The 27,674-nt window shown below is 64.7% G+C and overlaps 1 protein-coding gene across 2 annotated transcripts; it reads left to right on the top strand.

The window, feature by feature from the left end:
• Window positions 1–79: 79 nt before the first annotated feature.
• On the top strand, window positions 80–27,674 carry FAM78B (family with sequence similarity 78 member B). Of its 2 annotated transcripts, XR_004955185.1 has the most exons (3): window positions 80–720; window positions 26,222–27,110; window positions 27,247–27,674. XR_004955185.1 is itself a non-coding variant. In XM_016148569.2 (2 exons), exons 1-2 carry the CDS (start codon window positions 458–460, stop codon window positions 26,742–26,744), a joined length of 786 nt encoding a protein of 261 aa, XP_016004055.2. In that variant the 5' UTR covers window positions 80–457; the 3' UTR covers window positions 26,745–27,674. The 2 variants fall into 2 exon arrangements, 1 of the variants encoding a protein (XP_016004055.2); XM_016148569.2 differs by having other exon boundaries at window positions 26,222–27,674.

Raw genomic sequence — 27,674 nt, forward strand, 5'->3', positions numbered from 1 at the left:
GGGTGCGCTGCTCGCGGGGGGCGGCCGCGGTGCAGAGGTTCATGCGGCGGCGGCGGCGGCGGCGGCGGGCAGACCCGGCTCCATGCGGCCGCCGCCGCCTCTCCGGCGAGGGGCGGGGGGCTCCGGCCGGCGGTGGGCGCCCCTCTGCGCAGCGCTGCTCCCCTCCCTGCCCCCCGCACGGGCGCCGGAGCTGGCGGGGGCGCCCGCCGCCCCCTAGGAGCGCACGCCCCGCGCGCCCTGCGGGAGAGAGGGGCCGGCGGCGGGCAGCGGGGACCCCGCGCGGCGGCCAGAGGAGGGGGCTCCCCCGGAGGATGCCCGGCGGCGGCGCCCCGCTCCTGGGCGCGAGCTGAGCCGCACCGGGCGCGGGCGGCGCGTCGCCATGCCGGCGTGACGGGCGCCCCCCGCTGCCCGCGCGGCCCCTGCTGCCCCGCGCCGCGCCGCGCCGGCCGGCGGCAGGATGGGCTGCATCCAGAGCATCACCTGCAAGGCGCGGATCCGGCGCGAGAACATCGTGGTGTACGATGTGTGCGCCACCATCGACCAGTGCCCCACGCGCATCGAGGAGACCTCGCCCATCGTCCTGCGCTACAAGACCCCCTACTTCAAAGCCTCGGCCCGCGTGGTCATGCCCCCCATCCCCCGCCACGAGACCTGGGTGGTGGGCTGGATCCAGGCGTGCAACCAGATGGAGTTCTTCAACACGTACAGCGACCTGGGCATGTAAGCGACCGGCCGCGCGGGGCCCGCGCGGGTCCCTGGCCCCCGTGTCTGCTCCCCACCGAGACCCTCCTCCCCCGCTCCCCCCGCGCTCCCCATCCTGTCTCCCAACCTCCCTCCGCCTCCGCTTCACCTCCCCCCCTCCCTGCGCTTTTGTTTCAGTGACAGGGCGGGCGCAGGGAGGCTCCTCGCGAAGCCTTTTCTCCTGGTTTGCGTCTGACTCCCCGGAACGCGAGGAGCACAGGGCGGGGCGGGAAGAACGCGGCGAGGAGGGTTCGAGCGACCCAGGAGGTGGGGGCTGGCGAGTGCTCTGGGAGTTTCGGGGCGTCGTCTGTGCTTTGTGGGGCTTCCCGGGAAGAGTTTGGGGGGACCTGTGGAGAGGAGCCGAGTGGAGTGCGGGGGCGCATGGGCTGTGCCGCGCGTCCTTTGGAGAAACGGGAGCGGGCTTGGAGGGGAAGGTTCCGGGCGTTCGAACGGGGCCGGGTGGTCCTGCCCGGTTCCTTGGACTGTTGAATTGGAGCCCTTTTCGCCCAGGCCGAGAAGCCTGGGGGCGTTTTCCTCGGGAACCGCAAACCCTGCAGAGCCGCAGGTCTGGCGCGGAGCCCTCTGGCCGAGCCCTGCGCGATGGGAGCGGGCGGCACCGGGCGCGTCCCGGCGGAGCCGGGCTGGTGGCCTGCGCGCGCTGCTCCAGCTGGCGCGGCGCACTGCGCGTCATGTGCCCCAGGAAAGTGTGGGTTTCTTGTCGGTATGAGGTCTTTACTTACTCCAGAACTTTCCTAATGGCGGCGCTGGGAGGAATTCCCCCGGCAGCCGAACCCAGTCTGCGAGCCGGGGGCTCTCTAACTTCTGACAGCAGCGCCACTCGGTGCGCGCCGGGCGCGGCCGCCGCGGTGGAGACCCAGCCTCCGGCGACCAGAGTCACGGGGCGACAGCCTGCCCAGAACCGCAGGCCGGGCTGCCGCCTCCAGGACGCTTTTATTGACTGAATTTTCATAACTTCCTGCCGGCTTCCTTTCCTAAGTAGACTGAGCTGATGCCACCACAGTGGCTGGAAGGTTCGGGGCCTGCATCCTACTACCGGCCGTTGCAATGTAGGTCTAGAGCGCCCTAGGTGGCCCGCACCCTACAGGGAACCCCTGTTCTGGAAAGCCAACCTCGATTCATTTATTAACCTAAAACTCTAGAACTCCCAAGGTTCACCTCATGAATACGGCATCATAAAAGGTCACACTGCCTCTTTAGCAGCAGTTGACAGGCTTTTTACGGCTCGAGGAGCATGCAAGTTCACACTAGTCACAGGTGCTAACGGGGTGCTGACAGGTCGCCGCTTCCTCCCTCCACCACCCAGAGGTGGACTCCAGCGCGGAAGCGCGGTGCTGGGCGCGCTGGCTCCCAGTGCAGGTGCGTGTGAGCCCGGCCCCCTCCGCGCCTGCACGCGCCGTGTCCTGGTCTTTCGGGAAGGCAGCTGGATGTGAAAATGGGGGAGGTGTTATTTTGGGTGAATCACATCATGTAAAAACAGACACACCCTCAAAAGAATGGTTCTGTCTGAACACACGTGTCTCTTAAGGCTGTGGTTTTAGAGACCTGTTATTTGTAGCCAAGTTGGGAAGGCGCAGATGGGGCAAGGCCACCCTCCCTCTGTCCCCGTGGCCTGGCCCTGCCGTCAGTGTGACCTTGCTAGGGCGGGCGGGGGCAGGGGTGGGGGCGGTGATTGCAGCCTGGGGCCCCTGCGGAGGAAGCCAGAGGACTGAACAGGAAGGAACAGCCCTTCTTCCTCAAGGCCTCACGTCTCTTGTCAATAAGCAAATCAAAAACAAATACATAAATAATTCTTAACGTAAAGGAAAACGTGCCCCATCTCGGGCGAAGCCGAGGCCCGATGCAAACAGACGCGGCGCGCTAGCCACATGTCCCTGGGCGTCTGGGCGGGTGTGGGCTGGGGCCACCCCTGAGGCCGCCACTCCGAGTCCTCGCCTTTGGGATGTGGGGGAAAATTCTGCTTTTAAAGTGCTGCTTTCAGTATTCTAAGATTCTTGGCTTTCATGTTGTCGAGGCAGGGGAGCAAAAACACTCCCCAAGAAATCGTAAAGCGCGTTGTCCTAGAGCCGCGTGCCGAGTCCGCCCGTCCCTTCGGGGCTACAGTGCTCCCTGTGTCTTTAAGGCCACTTTGGAGATTTGATTGGACCAATTTCCACAAAATGCTGATGCCCTGAAAACTTTGCCAGGGTAAACTTTTTAACAGAAGCTCGTGTTGCATGAAAGTTGCTGCAGTTTTTGGGGGAATCGTGTCCACTTCAGCCAGCACGTTGCGAGGAAAAAACAGCGCAGGCTGGGTTTTCAGGGCGCAGTGTGCTTGCTACCAAAAGCGTGATCTATGTGGCCGGGCAGTCTGGCCGAGACGGCCGTCTTTCCACACTTTAGAAGGGACAGTGCCAGAGGAATTCCACAATTCCAAGTGGCAAGAAAACGCTATTACGGGGCTTACCTGGAAGAAAACATGAACTTTTGTGGTTTAAATTTTCAACATTTCCCAAAAGAGTGAGCTTCAGCAGCCGTTGACGTAGTTGGTGATGGTGAAGGCCAGAACGTAGCCTGAACTTGCACTCAGGTGACTCGGAACTTCCCGAATCAATGGAAAGCAGGCTGACGAGTGCTCGCGACACCATCTCACCTCTCAGCTGGCCCCGTGAGCACACGGGTGCCGCCCGCACCCCCCCCCCCCCGCCATGCTGCTCTCCACCCTTGGGGGAGGAAGGCGCTGCTCTGCTCCGTCGACCTGTCAGTAAACACGTATTTACCCGGCGCCTCCGACGTGCAGGTTCCCGCAAAGAGAAGGAAAGAGGAAGCGAGCAGCTCCTCTGTTCCCCAGCGTAGCTGGCCTGGGCACCCGCAGAGAGGGCCAGTGCTCCCAAGAGCGGCCGGGGGACCGGGCAGGGTTTTCTAGAGGTGTAGGGACTGGGCCGGACTCGAGGGATGGACAGGGTTCGGCTCCGCGGCGAGGAGGAGGGGCAAACAGCACGCGCACGGAGGTCGGGGAGAAGCCGGCGTTTCCGGGGGGCCAGGTGGGCAGGAGCGGGCTTTCCGGCGGGAGGACGGGGAGACGGGGTCTGCTGGGGGGGCCCGGGGCGGCGGGATCCGGAAGAGACGGGGCGGAGGCCGGAACCCAGAGGCCGTCGTGCCCCCTCGGTCCTTCCCCGGGCTCCCAGGCTTGTGGGAGCCTCCGGCAGAGACGTGAGGCCTTTGTGATGGAACAGTTTGGGGTGCTGGGGTCCAGCGCCCAGGAGGTTTCCCGAGTGAGGTCTGAACGAGAAGTGGGGTCCACGTGCGAAGGGCAGAGGTGGTGAGGGCCGATGGTGGCTGGAGGCCCGTCCCCTCTCCATCCACGCGCCCTGTCCCCTGGGCTGACGGGGTGGAGGCCATCGCAACTGCCCGTGGGGCACCTTGGCCCCGGCGAACCCTCAGGAGGTCACAGCTCACTTCCCTCCTCAGCTCCCGCCCGTCTCTCTGTCGCCGCTTCAGGGCCGGCGTCGCTGGGGGTCTGACTGCCGCCCGCCTCTGTGGCCCGGCCGGGCGGGCTTCTGTTCGTCCCGGCGCCGTTCCCGCTCAGTCCCTCTGTGGTCGCCACGTCGCCAGACCCGGCCGACGCCTTCGCGAGCTGCTCGCCTGCTCAGCAGCGTCCCGCGTCGGGGATCGCTCCCCTCTCGGCCGTCGTGCTGCTTTGCTAGCCGTTCCTCAGCCCCCGTCGGACCCCCAAGAAGGCCCCCGGGACACTTCTCATTCTTCCTCCTCCCTGGGTCATTTCATCCACCCCCGTGGCAGCTGGTGCTCTCTGTGATGGGCAGTCACCTGCAGCTTGGGCGTCTGTGTGTGTGTGTGTGTGTGCGCGTGTGTGCGTGCATGTGTGTGTACCCCACATTCAGCCCGCCCTGAACCCTCGATGGGCACTGCAGCGCTGGCCCCAAATCCGCACCTCCGCCATTCTTCCCCTTCTTAGTAAATAACACCTCCAGGTCCTGAGTTGAAACATCTCGTGTCCTTGACATTTCCCCACGCCTCCAGCCCCCCTCGCCTCCAGCCCCCCTCACATCCCCCGACCCCATCTGCAGCTCAGCTCTGTAACCCCCGGGCTCCGCAGCTGCCCCTTCCATCTCGGGACAGGTCACCTGCTCTGACGGAGGCTTGCCACCTCCGCTCTTGCCCCCCCACACACACACCAGTCTCTTTCTTCCCCATGCAGTAGCTAGAGTAACATTTTAAAGATAAAAACGCGAGCGCTTTCCTGCTTAAATCCTTTAGAGGCTTCCGGTTGTAAAATTGGATACAATGTGCCCATCTCTTCCTGCTCTCGGAGTCCCCGTTCCTCCGAGGGAGCCACCTTCGCCCCAGTCTGTAAGCCGTGCCACGTGCCGCTCTCTGTGTGCAGTGCTCGCGTCCGCCTGTTTCTAGCAAATTCTGACGCCTCTTTCGGGTCTCTCAGCTGCAGCTCCTCAGAGCGGCCACCCCTGGCTTCACGGTTTAAATTAGGGTTCCTCTGTCCTCTCTAATGACACACTGTTCCATTGCTTGTTACTGAGATGATCGTGTGCGTGTTTAATGTCTGATCCCCCCTGCCCCGCCGGGGCGCGGGCTCCATGAGGCAGGACTCCCCCCCCCCCCGTTCCCCTTGGTGACCCAGCGGTGCCCAGAGCACACGACACACGAGCCACTTTTCTGACCTGGGAGAGTCTTTCCTCTTCTCCAAATCATGTCTCTCTTCAAAACTAGCTTTTCACGCGACCCTCGGGCTGACCCCGCGATGCTCTTGAACTCTGCCAGCTCCGGGCGCCGCTTAGCGTGGGAGCCGAGTGCTCCGCCTGCATCGGCACCGGCCTGCCTCTGCCACGCCCCCGTTCCCTTGGTGTTCCGTGCACCAGGACGGCGTTCAGCAGACACGAGGCCTCGCTGTCACGGCCGCAGCTGTGAAGTGGCACTCAGTGTCTGCCCAGTGAGACATGACTTGGAAAGCTCGTCACAGTACTGTTCCGCCTGCGTCGCTGACCCGTGGCCTGGACCCCAGGACTTGGGGCCATGAGGCTCCAGCCGGGAGAGTCGTCCCCAAGCTAAGACTCCCCTTGCTCCCAGCTGCCAGCACGTGCAGGGTGGCGTGACGTGTGTCCCTGACTGGTCACGGAGATGCCGCCTTCAGACAGTTTGCTCTTGAGGCCCAGCTCAGCCCATCTGTCTGGGGAGCCTGGTGACTGTCCGGGCCACTCGTGCCAACCCCTGTCCCTGTCCCCATGCCCGTTCCATCCCCAGCCAGGGGCTCGTGGTCCAGAAGTAGCTAGAGCTGCCCCTGGCCCCGCCCTAGAGCGCCCATGGGGAGGCAGGATCACGCCCCGCAGGAAGTCCGGCGTGCCCTTGAAGGGGTGCCGGCCTGACCCTGCCGCTAATCCTCTCCTTGTCCCTGAGCCTGGAGGATTAGAGGGTCCTATCAGGGCACAGTAAGCTCCTGAGATGAAGTGTGACTTCCGCAGGAGGGGGGCGGGGCGGGGCGGGGCAGGAGGAGCAGGGGAGGACAGCCCTGCGGAAGAGTTAAAGGGAGAAGTCGATAGGGAGTGAAAGCCGGGCGGGCTGGGCAGCCTGGGTGTGGTGTGACTCTGCGCCCAGGTGAACGTGGAAAGCCGCAGAGAGCGGGGGCGGCGGGAACTGCACGTGCCTGTGACCGTCCCTGTGGTGGCAGAGGCCAGTGCCAGGGCCAGGTGTGCAGATGCTCCAGTTCCCAGGGCAGGAGGAAGGCTGGCGTCCAGGCGGGGAGTCCGGGGCCTGGCGTGGCCCTCGATCCCGTCTGACCCTCCCTGCAGCCCTGCAAGCCAGCTGCCGTTGTGACGCCGTCCCGCTGCTGGGGAAACTGAGGCTCGGGAAGCTCGGGTTTCTTGCCCGAGGCCACATGTCTAGTCATGCCTCTGGCCCCGTGGCTGCCACAGTTCGGCCCAGCCGCGGCGGGGACAGGCCAGCGCCTGTCCGTGTCAGGAGCTCAGGAGCCAGCGGCGATGGCCGCTGCGGCCACGGGCCCCACTCCCGCCTCCGAGGAGCTTAGGTTGAGCGAAGGCCACGTGGGGCATCGTGCCTCTCCCTCCAGGGAGTTGTCACAGGTGACATGGAGGCCACCGTTGCTGTGCGCGAATGCTAAGCAGACCTCGGGAGGTGGCCGCGACTTGTCGATGGGGTGTGACGAGAAGCAACGTGCCGTCTGCAGTCGCAGAGCGGGCTGGCGAGGACTCGGGGTCCCCGCGGGGGTTGGGAGCCTGCACGCCCTCGGCAGAGACACCCACAGTGCGGGGTGCTCCCCACAAAGCCAGAGCCCTGGGCGGGCACCCTGTTCCTGCGAGTCCACGTCGGTGAGGCGCTTGGGTCGGGTCGTGCTGTGATGAGTTTTGGTGAGTGAGGGCGTGAGCGTGTGGCGTCGGGGTGGCCATCACATGGAGGACTGCCCCATGGGTCGGGGAGGCCCTGTCACAGGACGGGGAGGGAGGGGAGGGGAGTGAGGTGACACTAAGGGCTGCGAGCCGGGGGCTTCCGCACGTGGCCCCGCGGGGGGCCCACCAGTGGGGGAGGGCCCGCGTGGCAAGGTCCGGGGGTGGGGTGCCCTCAGCTCTCAGGGCCCCACGCTGGCCATCTGGGTGCCCGTCCCCCAGGAGCTGCCCCGTGGGCACACGTTGGCAGCAAACAGTCACCCGGACTGCTAGGTGCCGACTTGGGTCTGCTCATCCCTCGGTTGCCCTTTGGAGCCCGTTAGGAGGAGAAAGGGGACCCCCTGCTGGAGGGGGAGGGCCCCTAGCTCTACCGTGACAGCGGGACAATCTCGCACCATTCCGCCTCGTTAGCCTGCGGCCCCTGCTTCCTCAGGGTCTGGGGCACCGGGCAGCTGGAACTGCTCGCTGGCTCCCCGACGCGGGCCCGAGGCAGAAGGCCCGGGTGCGAGTGGCAGCTGCGAGGCCTCTGCCGGTCAGCGTCTGGCTCACGTGCGTGCGAAGCCGCGGTGCACGCCGGCTCCTCCACTGGGGTCAGAAACTGCGAGGGGGCCCCCCAAACCGTGGCGAGCTGTGCGCCTGCCGCCGTCGCTGCTGTGGAGCGTGGCAGCCTCCAGGGCAGAGTGTGGCTGTATGTGTCCCCGGCACAGAGGCTCGGACTCTGGGGAGGGGTCCCTGCGCCCCCAGCCGCCCCTGCCCCCAGCCCCACTCTGAGCCCGAGCGGAGGCGGAGGCTGGAGGACGGTGGTGGCCACTCGCCCCACCCAGAAGTCGCCCTCCCAGATCCGCCCGAGCTGGGGACTCTGGGGACAAGCGAGAGCATGTGAACTGTGCCTTGTGTGCTCAGGACGATGTGGCTTTTCTAGCCTGCGTGGGCCGGCGAGGCCAACCCCGGAAGCAGCTGGGGTCCGAAACGGTTTTCGGCGTGTTCTTTCTGGGGTGTTTTCAGTATACCAGTGATGTGTTTTCACGGTTTTGCCTGTGTAAGGGGACCTCACGTAACCTCACGGTAACCCCGAAACCTACCGAGGGCCACAGTTTCTCCCACTTCGGGTTAAATGGAGTGCTCAACGTCACTCCGGCAGGCACAGGTGGCATTGGACCTGCGCCCAGGCCCCCCACCTCCGGCACCAAGCGCATGCCCGCGCACGCCGAGGGCTCTGGGTCGCTCAGCTCAGGGGCCTCTGAAGACGAGAGAGGGCAGGGAGGGACGTCCAAACACATCCAGAGCAGAAGCAAAGAGAAATTTCAGGCTGTCAGATTGGAATAAAATAAACAAGGGCGTGTGCCTTCTAGTGGCGCCTCAGTGGGGTTGCCTCGGAGAGCCTCCGGCCGGCCCGCCTCTCGGAGCCTGACCTTCTCAAGCCGGCTTGCGGGCCTGTGTCAGGCCGGGCGCTCCGAGACCAGGCCAGGGGCGTCTGGCTAATGGGAAGCAGTAATCACGTCCTGTCAGCAAGCCGTGCAGCGTCCAGAGGGGCCAGGAGGCCAGGAGGCCGGGGCTTCGGGGCGCGGGGGGCAGCAGGGACGGGCGTGGGGTGGGGGCGGGGAATCGGCCCCCAGCACGCGTGGGAGAGGCGTGGTGGCCATGGGCGCTGGCCCTCGGGGCAGGACATTGCCTTCTGGTTCGTCCTGCTCCTGACAGCCACCAGTCGAGCCTCGATTCCAGGTAGCAGCCTCGGCCCCAGAGCCTGGGGACCCCAACTTGAGACCAGTCTCTTCCGAGTGACCCAAAAACTGGAGAGTCTGTTTCTGACTTCCATGAACAACCTTCACATTTTCTAGGAGGGATGAGATTATGTGGCAAAGAGCGAAACGCAGTCTCCTGTGGAAGATGTGCTCCTGGCCGCCACGGCCGTCACGGCCGGGTCCCGACTCCTGCCGGGACAGGCGTGTGCTCTAAGAAATTGGCAGGTGTTTGCTCATCGTCTGTCTCCCCGAGGCCACGAGCAGCTCACTCAGTGACAGTCACAGCAGCCACTTGCTGCACTCAAATCTCTTGCTGAATGCCGCGTGTGCGCTGTCTGAGATTGCAGCCATTTCTGTCCCCGTGGTGGAGATGAGGAAGCCGGGCCCGGGGAGGCAGGGCCCCTGGCACGGCGACTGCCGGCTGATAAGCGATAGAGCGGGGTGAGAAAGCAGAATTCCAGTGACCCCTGAGGCTCTCCTGGCTCCTTAAGGGTTGGAAGAATGAGCGACCGAGTGAATGAATGAATAGGGAGTGTTCCGCGTGTCCCCAAGTGCTTGCTTTTGTCCTCGAAGAAACAAAGGGTGTAAGTCAAATCGGGAAGAGCCGCCTCCCGCCTCCCGGCCGGGTGGCTCAGCTAATCAGGACAGAGTCCTGGAGTCAGACCCAAGGGACCGTCCCGGCGCCTGCGGCAGCACCCCTCACCCTTGCGCCTGCCTCTGGGATGCAGCGCAGGGAAGCAGCCGGAAATGCCCCTGGCGGGCGAGCGGACGCCCCCGAAGCGGGGTGTGGGGGCGGCGCAGGGAGTCGCCGCGCCCAGCTGCGCACCTTGCGGCCGGGGACGCCGACACCCAGAGGGAGCAGCGGGCGGCCATGGCAGGTCGGAGCAGGACTCGCACCCGCGCCCCTCCGACTCCGCGGCCGTCATTTCTGACCACTGGTCGCGCCCGATGGGAGCAGGTGGCCCGCTCGTGGGCCTGGCTGGGGCTCCCTGGTCTGGAAGGCAGCAGTTGGGGGTCCCCACCTCCTGCTTTTTCATCCCCGCCCCCCCCCGCCCTGTTTGCTGAGGGTCCAAGTCTGTGGGCAGTGACGGTCACCCCAGGTGCGTCAGCACGGCTGCCGAGAGCGGGGAGACCAGCCTCGTCCCCGGCCTGCGGGCCAGCAAGCAGGCGAGGAGAGGGTCTCCCCAGAGTCGCCCAACACCGGCAGCAGGAAGCCAGAGGGCTAGACAGCCTGAGGGAGGAGGGTGTGCAGAGAAGGGGGTGCTTAGTCTGGGTCCCCAACACCCAGGCGCCCCGTCACCCCCAGCCCCCTCCCAGCCCGATGCTGGTGCTGCACATGGGCTCGCTGGACCCCTGCCCTCGGACAGGAAGGGGAGCTCGGGGCCCCTGGCAGCTCCAGTAGAAACAGGATCCAAGTGGTGTCAAAGATGACAGATTGCGAGGGAGCCGGGGGCCCTCCCCAGCAGCAGGGCTCAGCTGGGAGGCCCCGTGGGACGGAGCAGATGGGGGACGTCTGGGCGGGGCACCGAGCAGCCTGGAGACTGTTTCTGTTGTGGTTTTGGTTGGGTTTTTCTCGTTTTGTTTTGTTTTTTTTTTCTATTTTATTTTTGTGAACTTGAGGCATTTTAGCAGAGGGGCGTGATCTAACCGTGCTGTGTCTGCCTCCTTGGAGGGGGAGGGGCGGGGAGGAGGGCGCGAGCAGGTGGAGGCCAGGCGCCCGCCCTGCCCTTGCTGGACCTGGGGGAGGGGTCGCAACAAAAGCTAAGTGGCGTGCTGGGTCCTCAAAGGATCGAGTTTATTTTTAAAACAAGACTGTGTCTTAGTAACAGTTCAATTACGTGAATTTAATTTTTTGTGAAAGCGTATTATTTTTCTGAGAGACACACCCCATAGTGGAATGACAGAGCACAGGAGTGACCCAGCCTCACAGGCACTGTGTTGGGAGGGAGGGGTCAGAGCCACCCAGGTGACAGGATGAGGCGTCCCCTTTCTCGTGTCCACTTCCGGCCCATCAGGGATCTGAGCTGCCTCTCACCTCCTGGACTGACAGGCGAGTCCCCTCCCGCTATGGATACGTCGCCGAACAGCCCAGTGCCAGCCCGAGATGCTGGGTGTTCTACACAATGATGCCTCATGTAAAACTCGCTCAAATTCACATGCCCCGTCTTGCTGGAGAAACCCAGGCTTTCGAGGGATCCTGACACTTGCCCAAACTCCCAGTGCAGGAGTTAGAATTTAAAACCAGGCTCGAAGAACCCGCCGTCCGCTCTGACCGCTGTCACCGGGCATCATTGTCCGGACCTCATCGCTTCCCCTCGGACGACGGCCTCGGAGGCCACGAGCTAGGAAAACACACATTTTTATAAAACTCCCATCAAGACTCGGGGCCTCCGTGTCGGCTGCCCGCCGGGCCCCTACGTCTTGCGCTCGGCCGCGGGGCTGGACACTCGCTGCTGCGGCGGCTGTCCTTAGAGGCGAGCGCACCAACAGGAAGAGTGTCCCGCGGCGGGAGGGCGTGGCTGCAGAGCCACCGGCCAGGGGGAAGAGTGTCCCGCGGCGGGAGGGCGTGGCTGCAGAGCCACCGGCCGGCGGGACGCAGTGTCCTCCGCTCCTCTCCGACCAAAGGCGGCCGCGTGAGGAGAAGCGTGGGCTGCGGCCTCTGCGGGGGCCTCAGCCCGCCGCCCCTGCCCGCACCCCCGGCTGCGCGGGTTCAGGCGGCATCACGACCTCTCCTCTCCAGGCCCCGCTTCTCCGCCCGTGGGCGGGGCGTGGTCACAGCCTCTGCTTCGTAGAGTTAGGAAGGCTGGAGGAGTCATTTCTGGTATGTGCCAGGAAACAGGTTAGGAGAATTTTCGCGCTGCGAAGGGAAAGGCATGTGGCCGAGGAGGTGGCCCCCGTGGAGCTGTGTGAGTTGAGACGTGTCTCCTCTCGCACGTGAGGGACCCGGGGCACAGATGCTCTGTGGCCGGTCCCAGCCAGCAGGCGCGGGTGCGAGGACGTGTCTTCCCACCCAGTCTCCACTCGCGGCCCCCTTTCCCGTCCTGCCGGCCTTCCGGGCCCTGCGCGCGGGCATCGGCTTCGTGTGCAGCCCACCACGGAGACGACTCGGCCACGCCCGTTTGGAAAACTCGCAGAGTCGGGCCCTGCCAGGCGCCGGCAACGCGTCCGGCTTGAGCTCGTCTTCGACGTAAAACAGATCCAAGGTGCCGTTCGCTGGTCGCTGCTGAGATGACGCCTTGTGACCTCTCTCAAAGTCAGGCGGCCGGGAGGGCCTTGGGGAAAACTCCTGACCCCTCTCCCCTCCTGTGCTCCGCCCTGGACCCTGCGGGCCCCTCCGCACCCCTCCGCCCTCCGGGAGGCCTTCTTGACCTTCGCGAGCACGGGCCGGGAGCTCCGAGGGGTGGGGGGGGGCTGGCGTCTGGCTGCATCCTGCAGGGCGTCCCGGAGGGCGGAGGGCGGAGGGCGGAGGGCAGGCGTGCTCAGGCAGGCGGAGCTCCCGCAGCGCGCAGCCTCGCCCCGGGTCCACGGTCGGCGGCACCTGCACTGGGGACGAGGCCCGGAATGGAATGCTGCAGCCCTTGGCCTCCTGAGCCCGTGGGTGTCTCAGGGGTGCGGCTCTCTTGTCCCAGGGCCCTCCAGGTGGCACATGCTTCACCTACCGCCCTACCACCTGTGGTCTTGGGCGAAGCTTGAGATAATAACGGCTTTTAAAGGATCGTCAGCTCTAACAGGTGTCGTCCCCAAGGCCCAGTGACGCCGGCTTTTCAGAGGAGCCCAGAACCGCTTCCTGTCGCAGGCAGGAGGCTGGGCGAGAGCTGTGGCTTTTGCAGAAAGGATGAGGGAAGCCTCAGGCGAGGGAGCAAGCAGGTGGGGAGCAGGTGTCTCGGGCAGGTCCGTCCCTCGCCCGGGGCTCCGTCCCGCCCCTGGGCTCTCCCCTTCTGCAGCCGAAGGTTTGCCCTGAGGAAACTTACATCACACCCTATGACTGGAGAAGTAGCTGCGGTTTGGGAGAGGAGCAGCCACCCACTCGCTGTCTGTCAAGTGCCGGCACAGCCTGACTTGAACAGGAGACCTCCGTCTGCCCCCTCTCCGCAGCCCCAGCGCCCGTCCCCACCCCCCGCCCCGTCACGAGGACGGCCAGCCGCCACCCCCCGTGCCTGCCTCCCACCTTCCGGAACTGAGCTCATCCTGTGGGAAGCGTGTGGCGTGTGCACGTCCCTTCCAGCGGCAGCTCCGGGCACCTGCGATCCTGGGCTTAAATCTGTCTCTTGCGTTTCCCACGAGTGCATTGCCATCTGTGGATCTGATTCCTGTGACACCCACATCAGGATCATTCATAAAGAGGACCGGACCCGCTGCCAGGCTCCCTGCTCGCAGCTCCTCCTCCCCCGCCAGTGCCCGAGCACGCCTGGCTCTGGAGCCCCGCTTGCTCTCTGCCGCCCTCTCTCTGTCTCTCTGTCTCTCTCTCCAGCACACACACGCGCGCGCACACACACGCACACGCACACACACATGCACGCACACACACACACGCGCGCACGACAGACTGGCAGGCAGTTCCGAGTTTGGCGTTTACTTCCTGAAGGACTGGAAGCAGGCACCCACCGACCCCCTTCTCCCTTGGGGGTCCCGGTCACTGGGCCCACCCGTTCGGGGTCGGGGTTTCTTTGGCGCCTTCTGTCGGCCATCTTTGCTGCCTCATCGTTTCTTTCTCCTTGGTAAACACACCGTCCTGTTTTGTTTTCTTTAGAGGTGCGTTAGGCTGCGCGTCCTCGGTCCTCCCGGCCCTGAGGGCGTCCATCTCCCCCTCGCTCCGCCCACCCCACGCCGCGAGGCTGGCGGGTTTGGGGAAGGACGAGACGGGGCGGCCGGTGCCCTCGGCGCAGGCCCCGCTGCGTGGCGGGGGCCGTGGCGGCTGTCGTTGGTGTTGCTTTGGCGTCCGTTGGTCCCGTCTCGGATCCGTCTGTCCCCCTCTCCAGCCCCGCCCTCCCTACCCACCCACGTCGCCGCCTGGGCTCCTAACTGGCCCCCGGCCCCCAGCCCCCCCTTCTCCTCCTCGGCCACCTGTCGTCCACCTCACGGCCAGAGTGGGCATCTCAGAATGGCGATCTGACCGTGTCACGCCCCTGGCTTAAAGGCCTTCTGAGATCGTCCGTGTCCTTCAAGATAAACTAAAACTCTTTAGCAGGTCATGACAAAGGCCTGGCGACCTGACCCGCCCTGCGCAGGAGCCACTCGCCCGCCCCGTCTGCCAGCCCGTCCTCGGCGCTCAGGCCAGAGCCACACCGAGCTGCTGCAGCCCCGGCCGTGGTGCCCCCAGGCCCGTGCACGAGCCGACCCCCACTGGGGTCACCCTCCATGCCCCCTCCCTGGTCCCCTGTCCCTGCCTCTACCACGCACTGACGTCCAGCACGTACGTGTTCCCAAGTATTTCGTGTCTTAACTCATCTAATTCTCACAAACACCCTGTGAGCCGGACACTGTTATTCTCATGGCTACTCAGAGATGACGAAATTGAGACCCAGAGAAATTGGTTTGCCCAAGGTCTCGAAGACCTTTAGAGCTGGGGTTTGAACCCGAATGATCTGGCTCCAGAGTCTACACTTGCAACCCCGGGGCCGAACCACAGCCCTCGCTGACGGAGCCCTGGACCTGAGAAGCCTCCTGTTCATGTGGGAACGCTGGCCCCTGTCGCTCCGCCCAGGGTCAGCCTGTTCGTCAGTCCACCGTCCTGGGCCTGCAGACGCAGCAGACTTGAGACAAACCCACCTTATGCAACCCGGCACCCGCCCGTCGTCCCACGGAAATAGGCCTAGGCGTGCCTGGCAAGGAACCCCTGGCCAACATGTCCTGCTAGGCATGCGGCCAGGCCAGCCCGGCCGGCCCACCGCCGCCCCGTGTCCTCCGGAGCCGTCTCTGTGCCGCTGGGCCGGGGCACCGGCCTCTGAGCCCTCCGTGCGCGTGCATGGGGCAGCGCCCGCTGCCGTGGGCCGTGCGTCGGGGCGGCCACTCCCCTGCCGGTCCCCACAGAGATGGCCTGCCGTCACCCCCCGGGCAGGGAGGCCGTCACCCCCCGCGGAGAAGGGGCAGCACGCCGCCCTCACAGGGGTCTCGCCTCTGCGACCGCCGGTGCCGCGACTGTGTCTCACGCCCCCTTCGCGGCCACCGTGCGGGCCCCTGTCTCAGACGGAGGAGCCCAGACGAGCTGGAAAGCGCCCGGGTGCCCGCAGCCCGCTTTCCCTGCAGGCCCGAGCGCTCTTATGTTACGCCGCGGACAGGGGCGCCCTGCTCGTAGCTGGAGTAGAGATTTCCACGTCCCCAGACCTCAGTCGGGGTCAGCGCGCGGCTGGACACCTGCTTCCCCGGCCTCACGCCCTGCCCTGCAGGCTCGGCTTTCAACCACCCCGGCTTCGGGAAGATCAAGGCGGCGTCTTGCGAGCACTTGGCACTTCTTAGGAAAAGCACGCTCTGAAGTCACCCGTGGCGTCGGGTCGGACTCCGGTGAGCCGGACGCCCGCCGGCCGGCGGGATCCTCTCAGCCTCGTTCTCGTGCGTCCTCCGGTCCTCGTTCCCAGCGGGTCCCGCGGAGAAGCAGGTCGTTGGCAGAGCTCGGTCACGAGGCACCGGCTGTATTTAGCCAGCTCCCCTGAAAACGCTGGTGAGTGGCAGGTCTCCGTCAAGGGGGCCGTTCGAAAAGACGTAGTGTCAGGGCCACGCTTCTACGTTCCTTTTTTGTTTTTTTGTTTTTTTGTTTTTTTTTTTTAAGTTGGAGACTGCTTTTATTTTATTATTTTTTAAAATTCGATTAAACTCATTGGGGCGGCGTTGGTTCATACAATCACATGGGCTTCGCGCGTACAGTTCTGTAGCTCGGCATCGGGATACCGTGCGCTCAGCGCCCCCAAAGCCAGATCTCCCGTCACCATGTTTTCGACCCTTCCCCCCCCCCCCCCGTCACCACTAAACTGCCGTCCGTGTCTGTCGTTCGTTCGTTTAGCCTGTGTGTCACCTTTGGTTTTTGTGTCCCACATACCAGTAGAATCAGACGGTTCTTGACTCCTTCCCTGTGGCTCATTTCGCTCGCCTGACACTCTCGAGACCCGTCTGTACTCCGCCTGTGGGCGCAGGACGCTGGGGTGCTTCCCCGTCCTGGGGGGCCGGAGCTCTTCTTAATCAACCAAACCCAGCTTCTAGAGAATGGGCTCGGTCTGCACCACCCTAAAGTGCCTCAGGTTATTGTCCCGTCTCCGCGGAGGGCGCGCAGCACCGACAGCGACTCCTCAGACGAGAGGCGCGCAAGCAGGCGGTGACCTGCCCTCCCTGCTGGACAGAAGCCTCGGGGCTGAGTCGGAAGGGCTGGCCTGGGCCTTTGAACTTGGGACTCGGGGTGAGCGGATGTCCCACAGTCTGTGTCCCGCCTTCCGCCCTTCCCAGGGACTCCCCGGGAACCGCGCGCATGGCCTTGGCCCGGCCTCCGGGAGTCCCCGGTGGCTTATGACACTCTCCCTTTATTTTCTGGGCCACTTGGGTTAGCGCCACCGACGGGCTTGCGTCCCCCAGGGGCTCGGGGACCGCGTGGCCGGATCTTAACGCTGAAACGGTGTTGGGCGGTGCAGCCACATTTCTGTTTTTTTACAGAAAAACACACACACACACACACACGAAGGACCTAAACTGTACTGTTGTCTCTTTTAAAATCAGGGCTCTGCACTGTCGTGCTGTCCTGGGCAGGCTCAGTCTTCCTTGTCTGTGTCCTCGAGGTGACCAGCGTTTGGGGGGCGGGGAGGCCGCCTCCCGCCCCCACGCTGATGGAATGCGGGGCGGACTCGCTTCTTCCGGTCCTGCTGGAAATCTCCGGGCTGGCACACTTCCCAGACACCCAGTTTTCTTGCTTGAAGTGCATTTCTTCTTTTCTCCTTGAAAATTAGTTCAGGAGCATTTGCCTCGGTGATGAAGCCGTCCGGGGTGAACGTGGCGAGCTCAGCACCCGCGGAACTTTCTCAAGGTTTCAAGTGTGCCAGGCGGGGGCTGGGCCCCCGGGGTGGATTGCCAAGGACAGGGGGCAGGGGCAGGCCACGGAGTGACTTCAGGGACTGTCCCGGGGCTGGCAGACAAACTGACCCTAGTCACCTCTGTGTCAGGACCTAGGGAGCATGCTCTGTGCACCCTGCTCCCTTTAAACCCTCCCTCCCCTCGCTGACCAACACTGCGGGGCTTGGGCCCTCCCCGCCACGAGACCCCGAGGACAGCGGAACTGGCCTCCCCTGTGGGACGGTGACCCGGCCTCGGGAATGCATTTGCTCTTTTAAGAAACACGTCAGGCGCTGCAGGCGTGATGGCCTGCTCTGGGTTCTGGGTCCAGAGGACACTGGATGCAGGCCCTGCCTTTGAGGTGCTTTCATTCTGGGGGAGACGGGCGCGCGTACATATCGGGGCGTCACGGGAGATGAGGTCAGCGCGTGTCCTTCATCCTGTGGGTGACAGGGGGCCACGGAGGGTTTTAAGAAGCGTGGTCTGACTGGGCTGTCATTTTCAAAGTCCCCGCAAAAGCGTTCTGAGGGCCCTGGTTGGCTTGGGCTCATCACGGGGGGTCCCGAGCCTCCCTTGACCCTGACCGCCGCCGGCTGGGCTGGGGGCCGCGCGCCCTCCTGCGCCTGGACCCCCCCGCTGCAGCTTGTCCTGCACGTTGGGGCCACCGGCGCCGCCGTGTTCCCGCTGGAATGGCAGACACTACGTCACGCTGGTCAGTGTCCCCTCGTGTCCCGCGCAGGCCGGGGCCGGCCCCGGGCTCCTGCCCGGCCCCCGCTGCTCTCGTCTGTCGGGCGGGGGGCTGAACACCTCACGGGGTGAGGCAGGGACGAAACGAGCGGGCGAAGGAGGCGCGGGCTCCCCTCCCCCCTTCTTCGCCTGCCCCGTGTCCGAGAGGGCGGCCGCTCCCTGGGGAGGCCACGTCGGTGGCACACGGTCTCCCACAGGCGCCTGGGTCCTCTGGCCTCGACAGCCAGTCTTTCCTAAAAGATGGCAGATCTATAAAAAAAAAATCAATTCCGAAAAATTTCAACTACTCTGTGACTTACTGAGCGGCTGAACAAATGAGTGAGTGAACGAACGATGGCCTTTGGTGCGAGCGCGCCCGTCTGCCCCGCCCAGGGCGCCCCCCCTCCCTGAGCCCCGGCGCCCTGGCCTCTAAGTGGCACCAGACGGCGTTCCGCAGAGCTCGTTTCGCGAATTCTGTCAGACGACGCGGCGCGAGCACCCCCAACGCCCCGTGTGCGACAGAAACGGTTTTTGTCGTCATAGCCCCAGAGCGCGCGGCACGGAGTGCGCTCGGGGAGCCTCTGGCTGGACGTCGCGGGATCGGCAGTGTGCGTCACATGGACTTGCCGGCCCAAGGGGCGTCGGCGGGGGTGGCGAAGCGGCTCCGAGGCCGCCACCCTGCGGCCCGCGTGGGGCCTTCTCCGGTTGACGTCAGTTTGGATCCTGCTGCTGCTCTTCCTGGGGGCCCCCCGCGTGGCAGCGCCGAGCTGTCCCCACGGTGCCCGTCTGCGTGCAGGCCCCGGCTCGGCGTCCCCGCTCGGCAGCCGCCGGGGCCAGGAAGCAGCAGCCCGTCTCCGCGGCCGCTCGGGCAGAGTGCGAGGCAGGCGAGGCCGGCGGGAGGCTCACGGCGGGCGGGCACAGCGGGCCGCAGCTCTCAGGAGGGGCGCGCGGGACGCCAGGCCTCCCGCCAGGGTTTCCGATGCGCCTCGAGAACCCACGCATTTGAGCATCGCCCATTTCATCAGATTCCTCTCTTAAAATGCAAGTGTCACGTCTTTACCCAGTCACCCGTCGACGGACAGACACTTCGGTCGTCTTGGCTGTCATGACTAATGTTTCAGTGAGCGTGGGGGTGCAGATAGCTTTTGGAAGTAGTGTTTTCTTATTTCGGGGGTAAACACCCAGAAGAGGAATTGCTGGATCAGATGGTAGTTCTTAATTTTTTTTTAGGAGAGCCACATTGTTTTTCTTAGCGGTTTTGCCAATTTACATTCCCAGCAACAATATTGTTACCTTAATACAGTCAATTAGCAAAAACAATGCAAGGATCTTTTAAAATGCAAAATCCCTAATGGTCATTCACACCCTGATGGGTGGAAATAAACTTAGTCTATGCTTGACTGCTGAGGCTGAGAGAGCCTTTGCTCGCTCAGTTTCTCCCTTCACACGTTGACTCTCCACAGCGCTGTGAAGTAGCTATTAAGCAGCCATTAACCCTGTTTAACACACAGAGCCGGGCGGAGCTGGGATGTCCTCGAACCCGCAGCTGCGCGTGAGGGAGATGGGACTTCACACCGCGCTTTCGCGTCTGCACAGCCTGTCTTGTCACCAAACCACCTTGTCGCCGAGGAAAGTGGAGGGGCAGGACCCCGACAGGGAGAACAGGAGTCTGGCCAGGACAGGTGCGCAGGGCCTGGGGGCTGAGTGACCGTCAGACCGGGCACAGCTGATCCTGATCCTTTATGGTCAATTTCTGGTGCCGAGCGGGTCTCTGAGAACCCGGATCATGCGGTTTCGTGGACGAGGTTTATCTTCTCTTAGGCAAAGCCACTATGACCTGCATGGAAATCTAGCCAGTGAGCAGTAGAGAAAGGCCACGGGTCCTGGGCTGGCCTCTGAGAAGCCAGGGCCACACTCTCTGGGTGGTTATATTTTAAGTATTTTAAGAAATTAGGTATCATTAAACATTTATATGGTGCCTACGACGTACCAGAAACTGTGCTGCAAGCTTTGGTGACCTGCCTTCACTGGGTCCCTTCAGGGGCCCCGTGCAGAAGGCATCTGGGGTCAGTAACCACGTGAACAGTTTCCTGTTCCGTGGACCTTGTGGGTTTGACATTTCCCCTGTCTTCAGTTGGCCGAGAAAGGAGGGATGATCCCAGTTAGCGGTAACTGAAGCAAGAGACGTAGGACCTTTCCAGGGCACACCCCACAGGACCCGCCGTCCACGTGTCCTCGCTGGGTGGCGGCCGTGACCGCCTCCCGGACACGGCTGAAGTTCCGGCTTTCTCCACACGTCCGTGAGATCACGTCAAGTGCCTGGACTTGACAGCCAAGCTCTGAAAGAGGCTCGTTTATCGGGGTGCAGAGAACTCTGCGAGACCCGCTGTAGCTGACCCTTCCTGACCCTGCCCGGCAGTCCTGGAGCGGGTCCCCATTTCTGGCACACCCCTAAACCTGGGGTCTCCTTGGTGCAGAAGACGGCAGGTGCGCGGACCCGAGCCGCCGGGACCTCGCGGTGGCCGCATCCTGGGGACCCGCGGCAGGGACGGCTCAGGTCGCGGCCAGCGTTCCTGGGACGGTCCGTGGCCCCGGCGGCCGTCCTCACACAGAGGACTTGCCTGGTCTGGCCGTCGAGGTGCTAGACAGTCCGCACTGGCCCCCGTTTCTCACGGCCCCGTGTCCGCCGTGTTCGCTCTGCCGGCAACTTCAGGTTTCTCTGTCATCCCTGGGCACGCGACAGGGGCAAAGCCCGAGGGCAGTGGCAGTCCACACCGCACTTCTAACTCCTCGACTCCCAGTTCCTGGCAGAGGGGCCTGCGGCTCTAGCCCGTCCTGCGACTGCCCCGTCCCCCTGTATCTCTGCCTGCGCCCCCACCGCCCCCCCCAGGCCAGGATGCGTGCGGCTCCCTCAGCCCGCCACGCGGGGCCGAGTCCCCGAGCCGAGGCCGCAGGCTCTCCCCGCCCACGCCGGCGGCACCACAGCTTTCTCCCTCTGACTTGGTTCCCAGCTTCGTGGCGTCCGAAGTGACCGGTGCCCACCCGGTCCCCAGCCAGCGTTCACGGGAGATGAGCGTGCCGATTGATCAGCGGGCACACAGGCCGGGTGCTGGGCGTCTCTCTGTGCGCTGGGCGTCACCTGGAAGCCGGGCGTCCCTGGGTGCTGGGCCTCGGGCCGCCGCGTGGGGCGGGAGCCTGGGGTCGCTCGCGGGCACCGGCCTCAGCCGTGGGGCGGAAGGGTGACGAATGATGTCGTCGCAGGGCAGTGACAGCCAGGTACAGTCTCCTGTGCCCGGCCCTTCAGCGATGTCCGGCCGTGCAGCAGGGCCCGGGGTCAGGTCACGGCCCATGACAAACCCCCGCTTTCTCTTTTGAGGACAGCTCTTCATCTCCCGAACCCGAGGCTCCCTCCTGGTTTCCCTGGCAACCAGGCCGACTTCCAGAGGCAGGGGTCGGGGTGTGGGTTGGGGGGTGCAGGCAGGCCTGCCACAAAGGGTGCCTTGAGAGGAGGGCCAGCCGGGCGGGGGGGGGGGCGGGCAAGGCGTTGGAGCAGGTCTCTGACTGCTTCAGGACCGTGCAGTTGGCCTGACCTTACTCCCATCATAGACGGGGAAACTCAGGCATAAAGCAGCTAAGCGACTTGCCCCTAGGTCACATGGCTGGTACGCGGCGGCCCAGGTTCCTTCCCTCTAAAGAGGACGCTAGCCGACCTTCGGGCAGCTGTCTCCTTGGAGAGACAGTGAGCCACCGCCCGACCCCAGCTGTGGCTCCTACATAATGACAGGGACTCCGAGACCCAAAGGCTCGCAGGAAACCCAGACTTGTGTTTTCCCACGACTCGGAGCCACTGGGGAGAAGACTTGCCCAGAGCCGCGGAGGCTCCTGGGATGACTGGCGGTTTGAGCTTCTCAGAGACAGACAGTATGTCGGTACCAGATGTCACTTGAAGCTGAAACCCGGTGGTTATGTTGCTTAGATGACCTGCCTTGTTTACTCTAACCCATCATCCAGAAGCCGTTCTGGCCTGGACGTGGGCTGCGGAGCCTTCCGGCGAGGGTTTACAGGCGGCGCTGTTCCCAGCGCGGCGGGGCCGCGTCGCCGTCAGCGGGCTGCGTTGGGCATCTGGCCGGCTCTGCGCGTCACCGGTCCCCGGGAGCCGGGACCGCCCTCCTCTCTGCCTGCTGGCGGAGCGTCGTCCCAGGTGGCTCCTGATGGGCTCGTCTGCAGCCCAGAAGCCTCTAGAGACTTTCCTGGCAGGGGCGAGGAGGGGGTGACTGAGGAGGCCCGGGGTCCCCTGTGGGCTCAGGACAGGCTGGAGGTAGGGAGCGAGCGTTCTCGAGGGCAGCGCCTACCGCCGGCATGTGGAGGGGAGGCTCTGGCTCTGCTGCTCCTGGCTGGCTGTCCTGCCCTGAGTCCCCTGCCTCCCCCTCCCCCGGTGGCCCAGGCCCTGGGATTGGAGCCGTAAGGAGAGGCCGTGTGGTCAGCGCAGGCCGGCCCCCGCGAGCGCTCCCGCCGCCCTGGCCGCTGCCCCGCCTGCCCCGACGCCTTCCTGTGACCCGTCCAGACCCCTCGGCACAGCCTGGTCTCACCGGGTGCCAGTGCCTTCCTCCACGGCCGGGTCCCCCTGGGCCCCCGGCATCTGGCCTGTCACCACCTGTGTGGCTGGGACGGAGGAAGGGCTTCTGCCTGGAGTGCTTCCCATCTCAGGAAGGAGAAGTGCTGCCCACGGGCCTGGCAGGTCCTCGGGGCACCATCCTAGTGAGCAGGGGCAGGAGCAACCGGAGTGTCGGGGCCGCTCGGCCACCTCTGGCCTCGCCTCGGACGGTAGCCTCGGCTCCCCAAGCGTCTCACACATGAAATGGGTCTCGTGATATTCTCTGTGCCGAGGGACGCTCTGAGGGCTACGGGAGGGGACGTGAAATGCCCTCGGCAACAGGCGCACGAGCCCCCGTGCCTGGCACGCGCGTGGCTCCTGCCGTCCCCGCCCTGGGACCCCCGTCCCTCCCGGCACGGCGCAGCCTCAGGTGGCCGAGGAGCGGCGTGGCCGAGGGCAGTGTCCCCTGCAGCCCTCTGTCAGCGCACGTCCGCGGGGTGGCGCGAGGCGGCGCGGGGCGCGTGTCCGCGTGGGGCGCGAGTCGGCGCGGGGCGCGAGTTGGTGCGGGGCGCGGGGCGCGGGGCGGCGCGGGGCACGGGGCGGCGCGGGGCGCGTGCGTGTGCGCATGTCTGCGTGGGGCGCGGGGCGCGTGTCCGTGTGGGGCGCGAGGCGGCGCGGGGCGCGGGGCGGCGCGGGGCGCGAGGCGGTGCGGGGCGCATGCGCATGTCTGCGTGCGGCGCGGGGTGGCGCGGGGCGCGCACTGCGTCCGCACCACTGCGTCCCGGCTCTTCGTTTGTCACGCTCCCCTCGGCTGCGGGCACAGTCCCCCTCCGGTGGCTTCTAACCGGGGCGGGAGGTGCAGCGGGCTGAGGGTCCACCGCCTAGAGGCCCCTCCAAGCGCGCCCCCGGCGGGAGGCGGAAAGGCCACCTGGCAGCCTCGTGCGTGGGGGCTGGGGAGCGGGCCATGTCCCCGCTTTTCGGGGACACTCTCCTGCCTCGCGTCCCTTCCGTCGACGCAGATAATTGGCACCGATGGCAGCTCATCAGCTAGTTATCTGTGGCGCACGCTTGCCAAGTGCGACCCAGGCAGCTGGGACGGATCTCCTCCCAGACAGCCAAGTTCTGGAAAATTCTTCAGGAAACTAGACTCCGGGTGCGTCGGGCTCCCGCCCTCTTTGTTTTTCAGGAAAGCGCCGGCTCGGCCGTGGGAGGCACAGTTCCCGGGTTCTCCAGCCATCCCGCCTGGGCTAGACTTGGGGGAGAATGTGGTGGGGATGCGGGCGCAGGTCCGAGCCTGGGCTCCATCGCTCACTAACCGCCGGCCCTCGAGAAGACTCCTTAACCCTTCCGAGCGTCGCTTTCCTCATCTACAACACAGAGAACCCAGCGTCTTTCCCATAGGCTCGTCGTGAGGACCGAAAGGAGAGCATCGTGAGAGGAGCATTTTCAGAAATCTGAGGCTCTAAGCCAGCATCCGGCTCGCCGTTTTCCCATCCTTCAGTCACTCACATTGGTGGAGCATCTCCATGGCAACGGGAGGGGTTGGGCCCCACAAAGGATTCTGCCCAGACAGCCGTGGGGGCGTTGTCAAGGCCACCACCTCCCCTTCTGCCTCGTCTGCCCTGGTCCAGACCCAGCTTTAGGTTCAGGCAAATCAGAGGCTCCTTCTTCCTCCTTCCCGCCAGCCCCGCCGGGGGGCCGTCGCCCGCGCCGCTTCCTCTCCTCCCCGCTCGTCATCGGGGGTTCCAGGCAGGAGCCAGCGGCCCGGGTTCAAACCCCGGGTCACCCCAGGCTCACTCGCTCACCTCCCTGACCCCCGGTTGCTCCCACTTAGCAAGGGGGCAGCGCCGGTTCTGGCCGGACCGGGCGGCCGCGCGGGTTCCTAGCTGGGTGCACGCGATGCGCCGTGAGCAGCGCAGCCGCCACGAGCCCTCCGCCCGCGCGCGCCGGCTGCCTCCGCCACCCCTCCTGTCCCGGGTGGCCCCGGCGCTCTCCTTACGGCCCCCCATGGCACGCTCCGCCACCCCCTCACGTGCTCCGGCCTGAGCGCCACGCCCACCTCCGCCTGCATGGCAGGCCTCACCCCCCAGGAGCCTGTCACGGCCAGCTCGGTGTGGCACAGCGGCTGTTGCCGCCGGGGTCCGGGCGCACTCGGGTGGGGGTGGGGGGTGCCGCAGGAAGACGGGAAAGGCCTGCGTGGGCCCTGGAGCCACTCGGGGCCACTCAGGTGGGACTGAGGTCCCAGAAGCCCAGGCTGTGGTCCGGGAGGAGGGGTGGGGGTCCCCCGGGCCCCACAGAACCCCTTGCTCGGTGTGGCGGGGCACGGCCAGAAGGTACCCACAGGGCCAGGCAGGGGCTCCCGTCACCGGGCCCAGGGACAGCACCAGCTCGGATCCGCACGCCTCTCCCAGGAGAAGGCATCCTCGTGGGCCCCCCCCCCCACCAGGGCACCTTAGCGTCGGCAGTGCCCTTGCCCCCCATTCCCTCAGTGGCCCCAGGGCTTTGGGGGAGCCACGTGGGGCTCTTCGAAGAGGTGGTCTGCCCCGTGGGCGCGGAGAGCCGTGATGGAGATTTGCCTTCTCACAGTGGGCCGCGCAAGGCACGGCGGCGGCGGTGAGCGATGGTCTCGTTATCAGCCCCGTGGGCAACTCCATTAGCTGTGAGCTCGGGGTCAATGGCTGACTGTCCAAAGTGCAAACGCCGTGTTTATCACAGCGAGGAGCCCGAGGGGCGGGGTGGTGACTCACAGGGTCGGTGCCTAGCTCCCCCGCGTGTGTGCGCACACACCTCACGCCCATGGGGCGCGTGTGGCCGAGCCAGGCGGTCCCCAGCCGTTTCTCCTTCCGTCTTGCCCATGAGGAGCCCGAGGCTGGCAGGGGCAGCCTGCTGAGGACCCCGGCTGTTCCCTCGGGGCTGACGCCAGCGCTTGCGATCGCCGCTCACCACGCTGCGGCGGGGGAAGGAGGGGCGAGGCAGGACCAGGGGCGCCGCTCCTCCCGCAGCGAGGCCGGCTTCGCTGCGCGCACGCCGCCCCCGGCCCTGCCCTCGGTGACCTGGCCAGTTCCCCGAGCTGCCTCCGGCCTCTCCCGTGTCTGAGGGAGATGCAGATCCATCTGTCTCGTGGGACGTTCTGAGTATTAACTGAGAAAACACGGTGGCCGGAAGGAGCAGGTGCTCCCCGAGTGTGAGCTGCGATGGCCGTGGCTGACGGTGACGGTGGCGGTGATGCGTCCCTGGCAGGGGACATGGCCTCCTCCCTTCCGTCCCAGGCCAGGGGCCGCCAGGAGCAGCCGCGAAGTGCCCCAGGCGGCTCGTTCGCTGCACTTGACACCCGTAAGGGGGCGACCGCGCGGGCCGACGTGGGCCACGGGCCGTGGCCGCTGGCGCCCGGGCTGTCAGCTTCCACGTCTGCTTGCCACGTGCGGGGGTGGCCAGTGCCTGCAATCTCAGCAGCGCGCTCTGTGGAGCAGAAATCCTGTGATTCCTGGGAATTAGTGTGGCCTTAACTTTGCCTCCTTTTGCCCTCCTTCCCACGATGGCCCCTTCCGAGTCCATCAGATTTTAACCTTTCCGGCAAGCAAACCCGACGCGCACGCACGTCTCCTGGGAAAGCGGCTCTCGCAGCGGAATGCTTCTGAACGATCGACCAGAATCCCACCACCCCGGGTGGGCGACGCCCCTTCGTGGGTGTCACGGACGCCTTCGGGCTTCCTTCCGCTTCCGGGGGGACCGGCCGCGGTGTCATTTCAGTTGTTTCGGTGTCGCTTTTTAAATTTTTGCTCGCGTCGTTACCGTCTCATCCCGAGACAGCACCGCACAGAAGTTTTGACCCGAGTTCCCCTCTGAACGTCCCGTCTCGCCCGAGCGGCTGTGTTCATAAGAGGCAGGCGCCTCTCCAGCTTCCGAAAAATTCATTTCGCCTCTTGTTTTCTTGTGCGTCTCTTCTGCTCCGCCAGGTCGAGCTGGGAACTGCCCGACTTGCGGGAAGGGAGAGTGAAAGCCATCAGCGACTCCGACGGGGTGAGCTACCCTTGGTACGGGAACACCACGGAAACCGTGACCCTGGTTGGCCCCACCAACAAGATCTCTAGGTTCTCCGTCAGCATGAACGACAACTTCTACCCGAGTGTGACGTGGGCGGTGCCGGTGAGTGACAGCAACGTGCCACTGCTCACCAGGATCAAGCGGGACCAGAGTTTTACGACCTGGCTGGTGGCCATGAACACAACCACGAAGGAGAAGATCATCCTGCAGACCATCAAGTGGAGGATGCGGGTGGACATCGAGGTGGACCCGCTGCAGCTGCTGGGGCAGCGGGCCCGGCTGGTGGGCCGGACTCAGCAGGAGCAGCCCCGGGTCCTGAGCCGCATGGAGCCCATCCCCCACAACGCGCTCGTGAAGCCCAATGCCAACGACGCCCAGGTCCTCATGTGGAGGCCCAAGCGGGGGCCGCCCCTGGTCGTGATCCCCCCGAAGTAGGAGCCACCGCGCCTGCCCGTGTGTGGAGCACGTGGCGAGGCTGCCGGGGGCGGCGGGAGCCGCACCGAGAGCCGAGCCCTCGCTGACCTCACGGCGGGTCCGGCCCGCGCAGCCGCTGTGGAGAGCAGGCCGCTGCCCGAGCGGTGGGACCGCGGTCCTCAGGGGGAGCCCCTCTGCTTTAGGACTAAAGAAATCGCTGGCTGGACAGACGCGCTGTGATTACCACGCAAGTAGCCATATTTTGGAGCTGACCAGAATGATTCTTTGATCCGAACTCCTGACCAGGTCTCTCCTGTGAGATGCAGGGGGCGGAAACGCTGCCGCGCAGCCCCTTAGAAGCGGGCGTGGGACCCACGCCGGGCGTCTGTAAGGCAGCCCCTCCGCGTGCCCGGAGGGCGCTGGGGAGGTGGGCGGGAACGGAGGTCGGGCGGCGCAGAGAAAGGGCGATGGGCAGAGAAAGGAGTACGCTGTTATCACAAGATAATTACTGTGCATTTCTTAGTTGATCCCCAGATCATCAACACACTCACTGGAATGCAAGCTACGCTCAGAAAACGAAACTCGGTGGTCCTTGCGGGAGTCTGAGGGAGAGCCTCTGGGAGCTGTCCGAGGTGCTGGCGCGGACGGACCTGCGGCGACTCTCACTGGTTCCATCTACCTACCTCTTTCCAAAAAGTGATTATTCAGAGTATCCTTAATCACAGTCTTTGGATAGATCATTTCTGTATTCTGTAGTAGCTATGCTATTTGGGGCCTTCACCATGTTTTTAGTGAATCCTGAATTGTGATTTTATTTACAGCTGCTTATTCTGTTCCCATGACTAACCCTAAATTTACAAAAAAAAAAAAACAAACAACATTATTTATGAGCCATGAATTCATGTAGGGTTTCAAGAATATTTCAACAAATAAGAACGATATTTTCATTGG

Source organism: Rousettus aegyptiacus, unplaced genomic scaffold, assembly GCF_014176215.1.
Source record: "Rousettus aegyptiacus isolate mRouAeg1 unplaced genomic scaffold, mRouAeg1.p scaffold_m13_p_17, whole genome shotgun sequence".
Classification (NCBI taxonomy): Eukaryota; Metazoa; Chordata; class Mammalia; order Chiroptera; family Pteropodidae; genus Rousettus; species Rousettus aegyptiacus.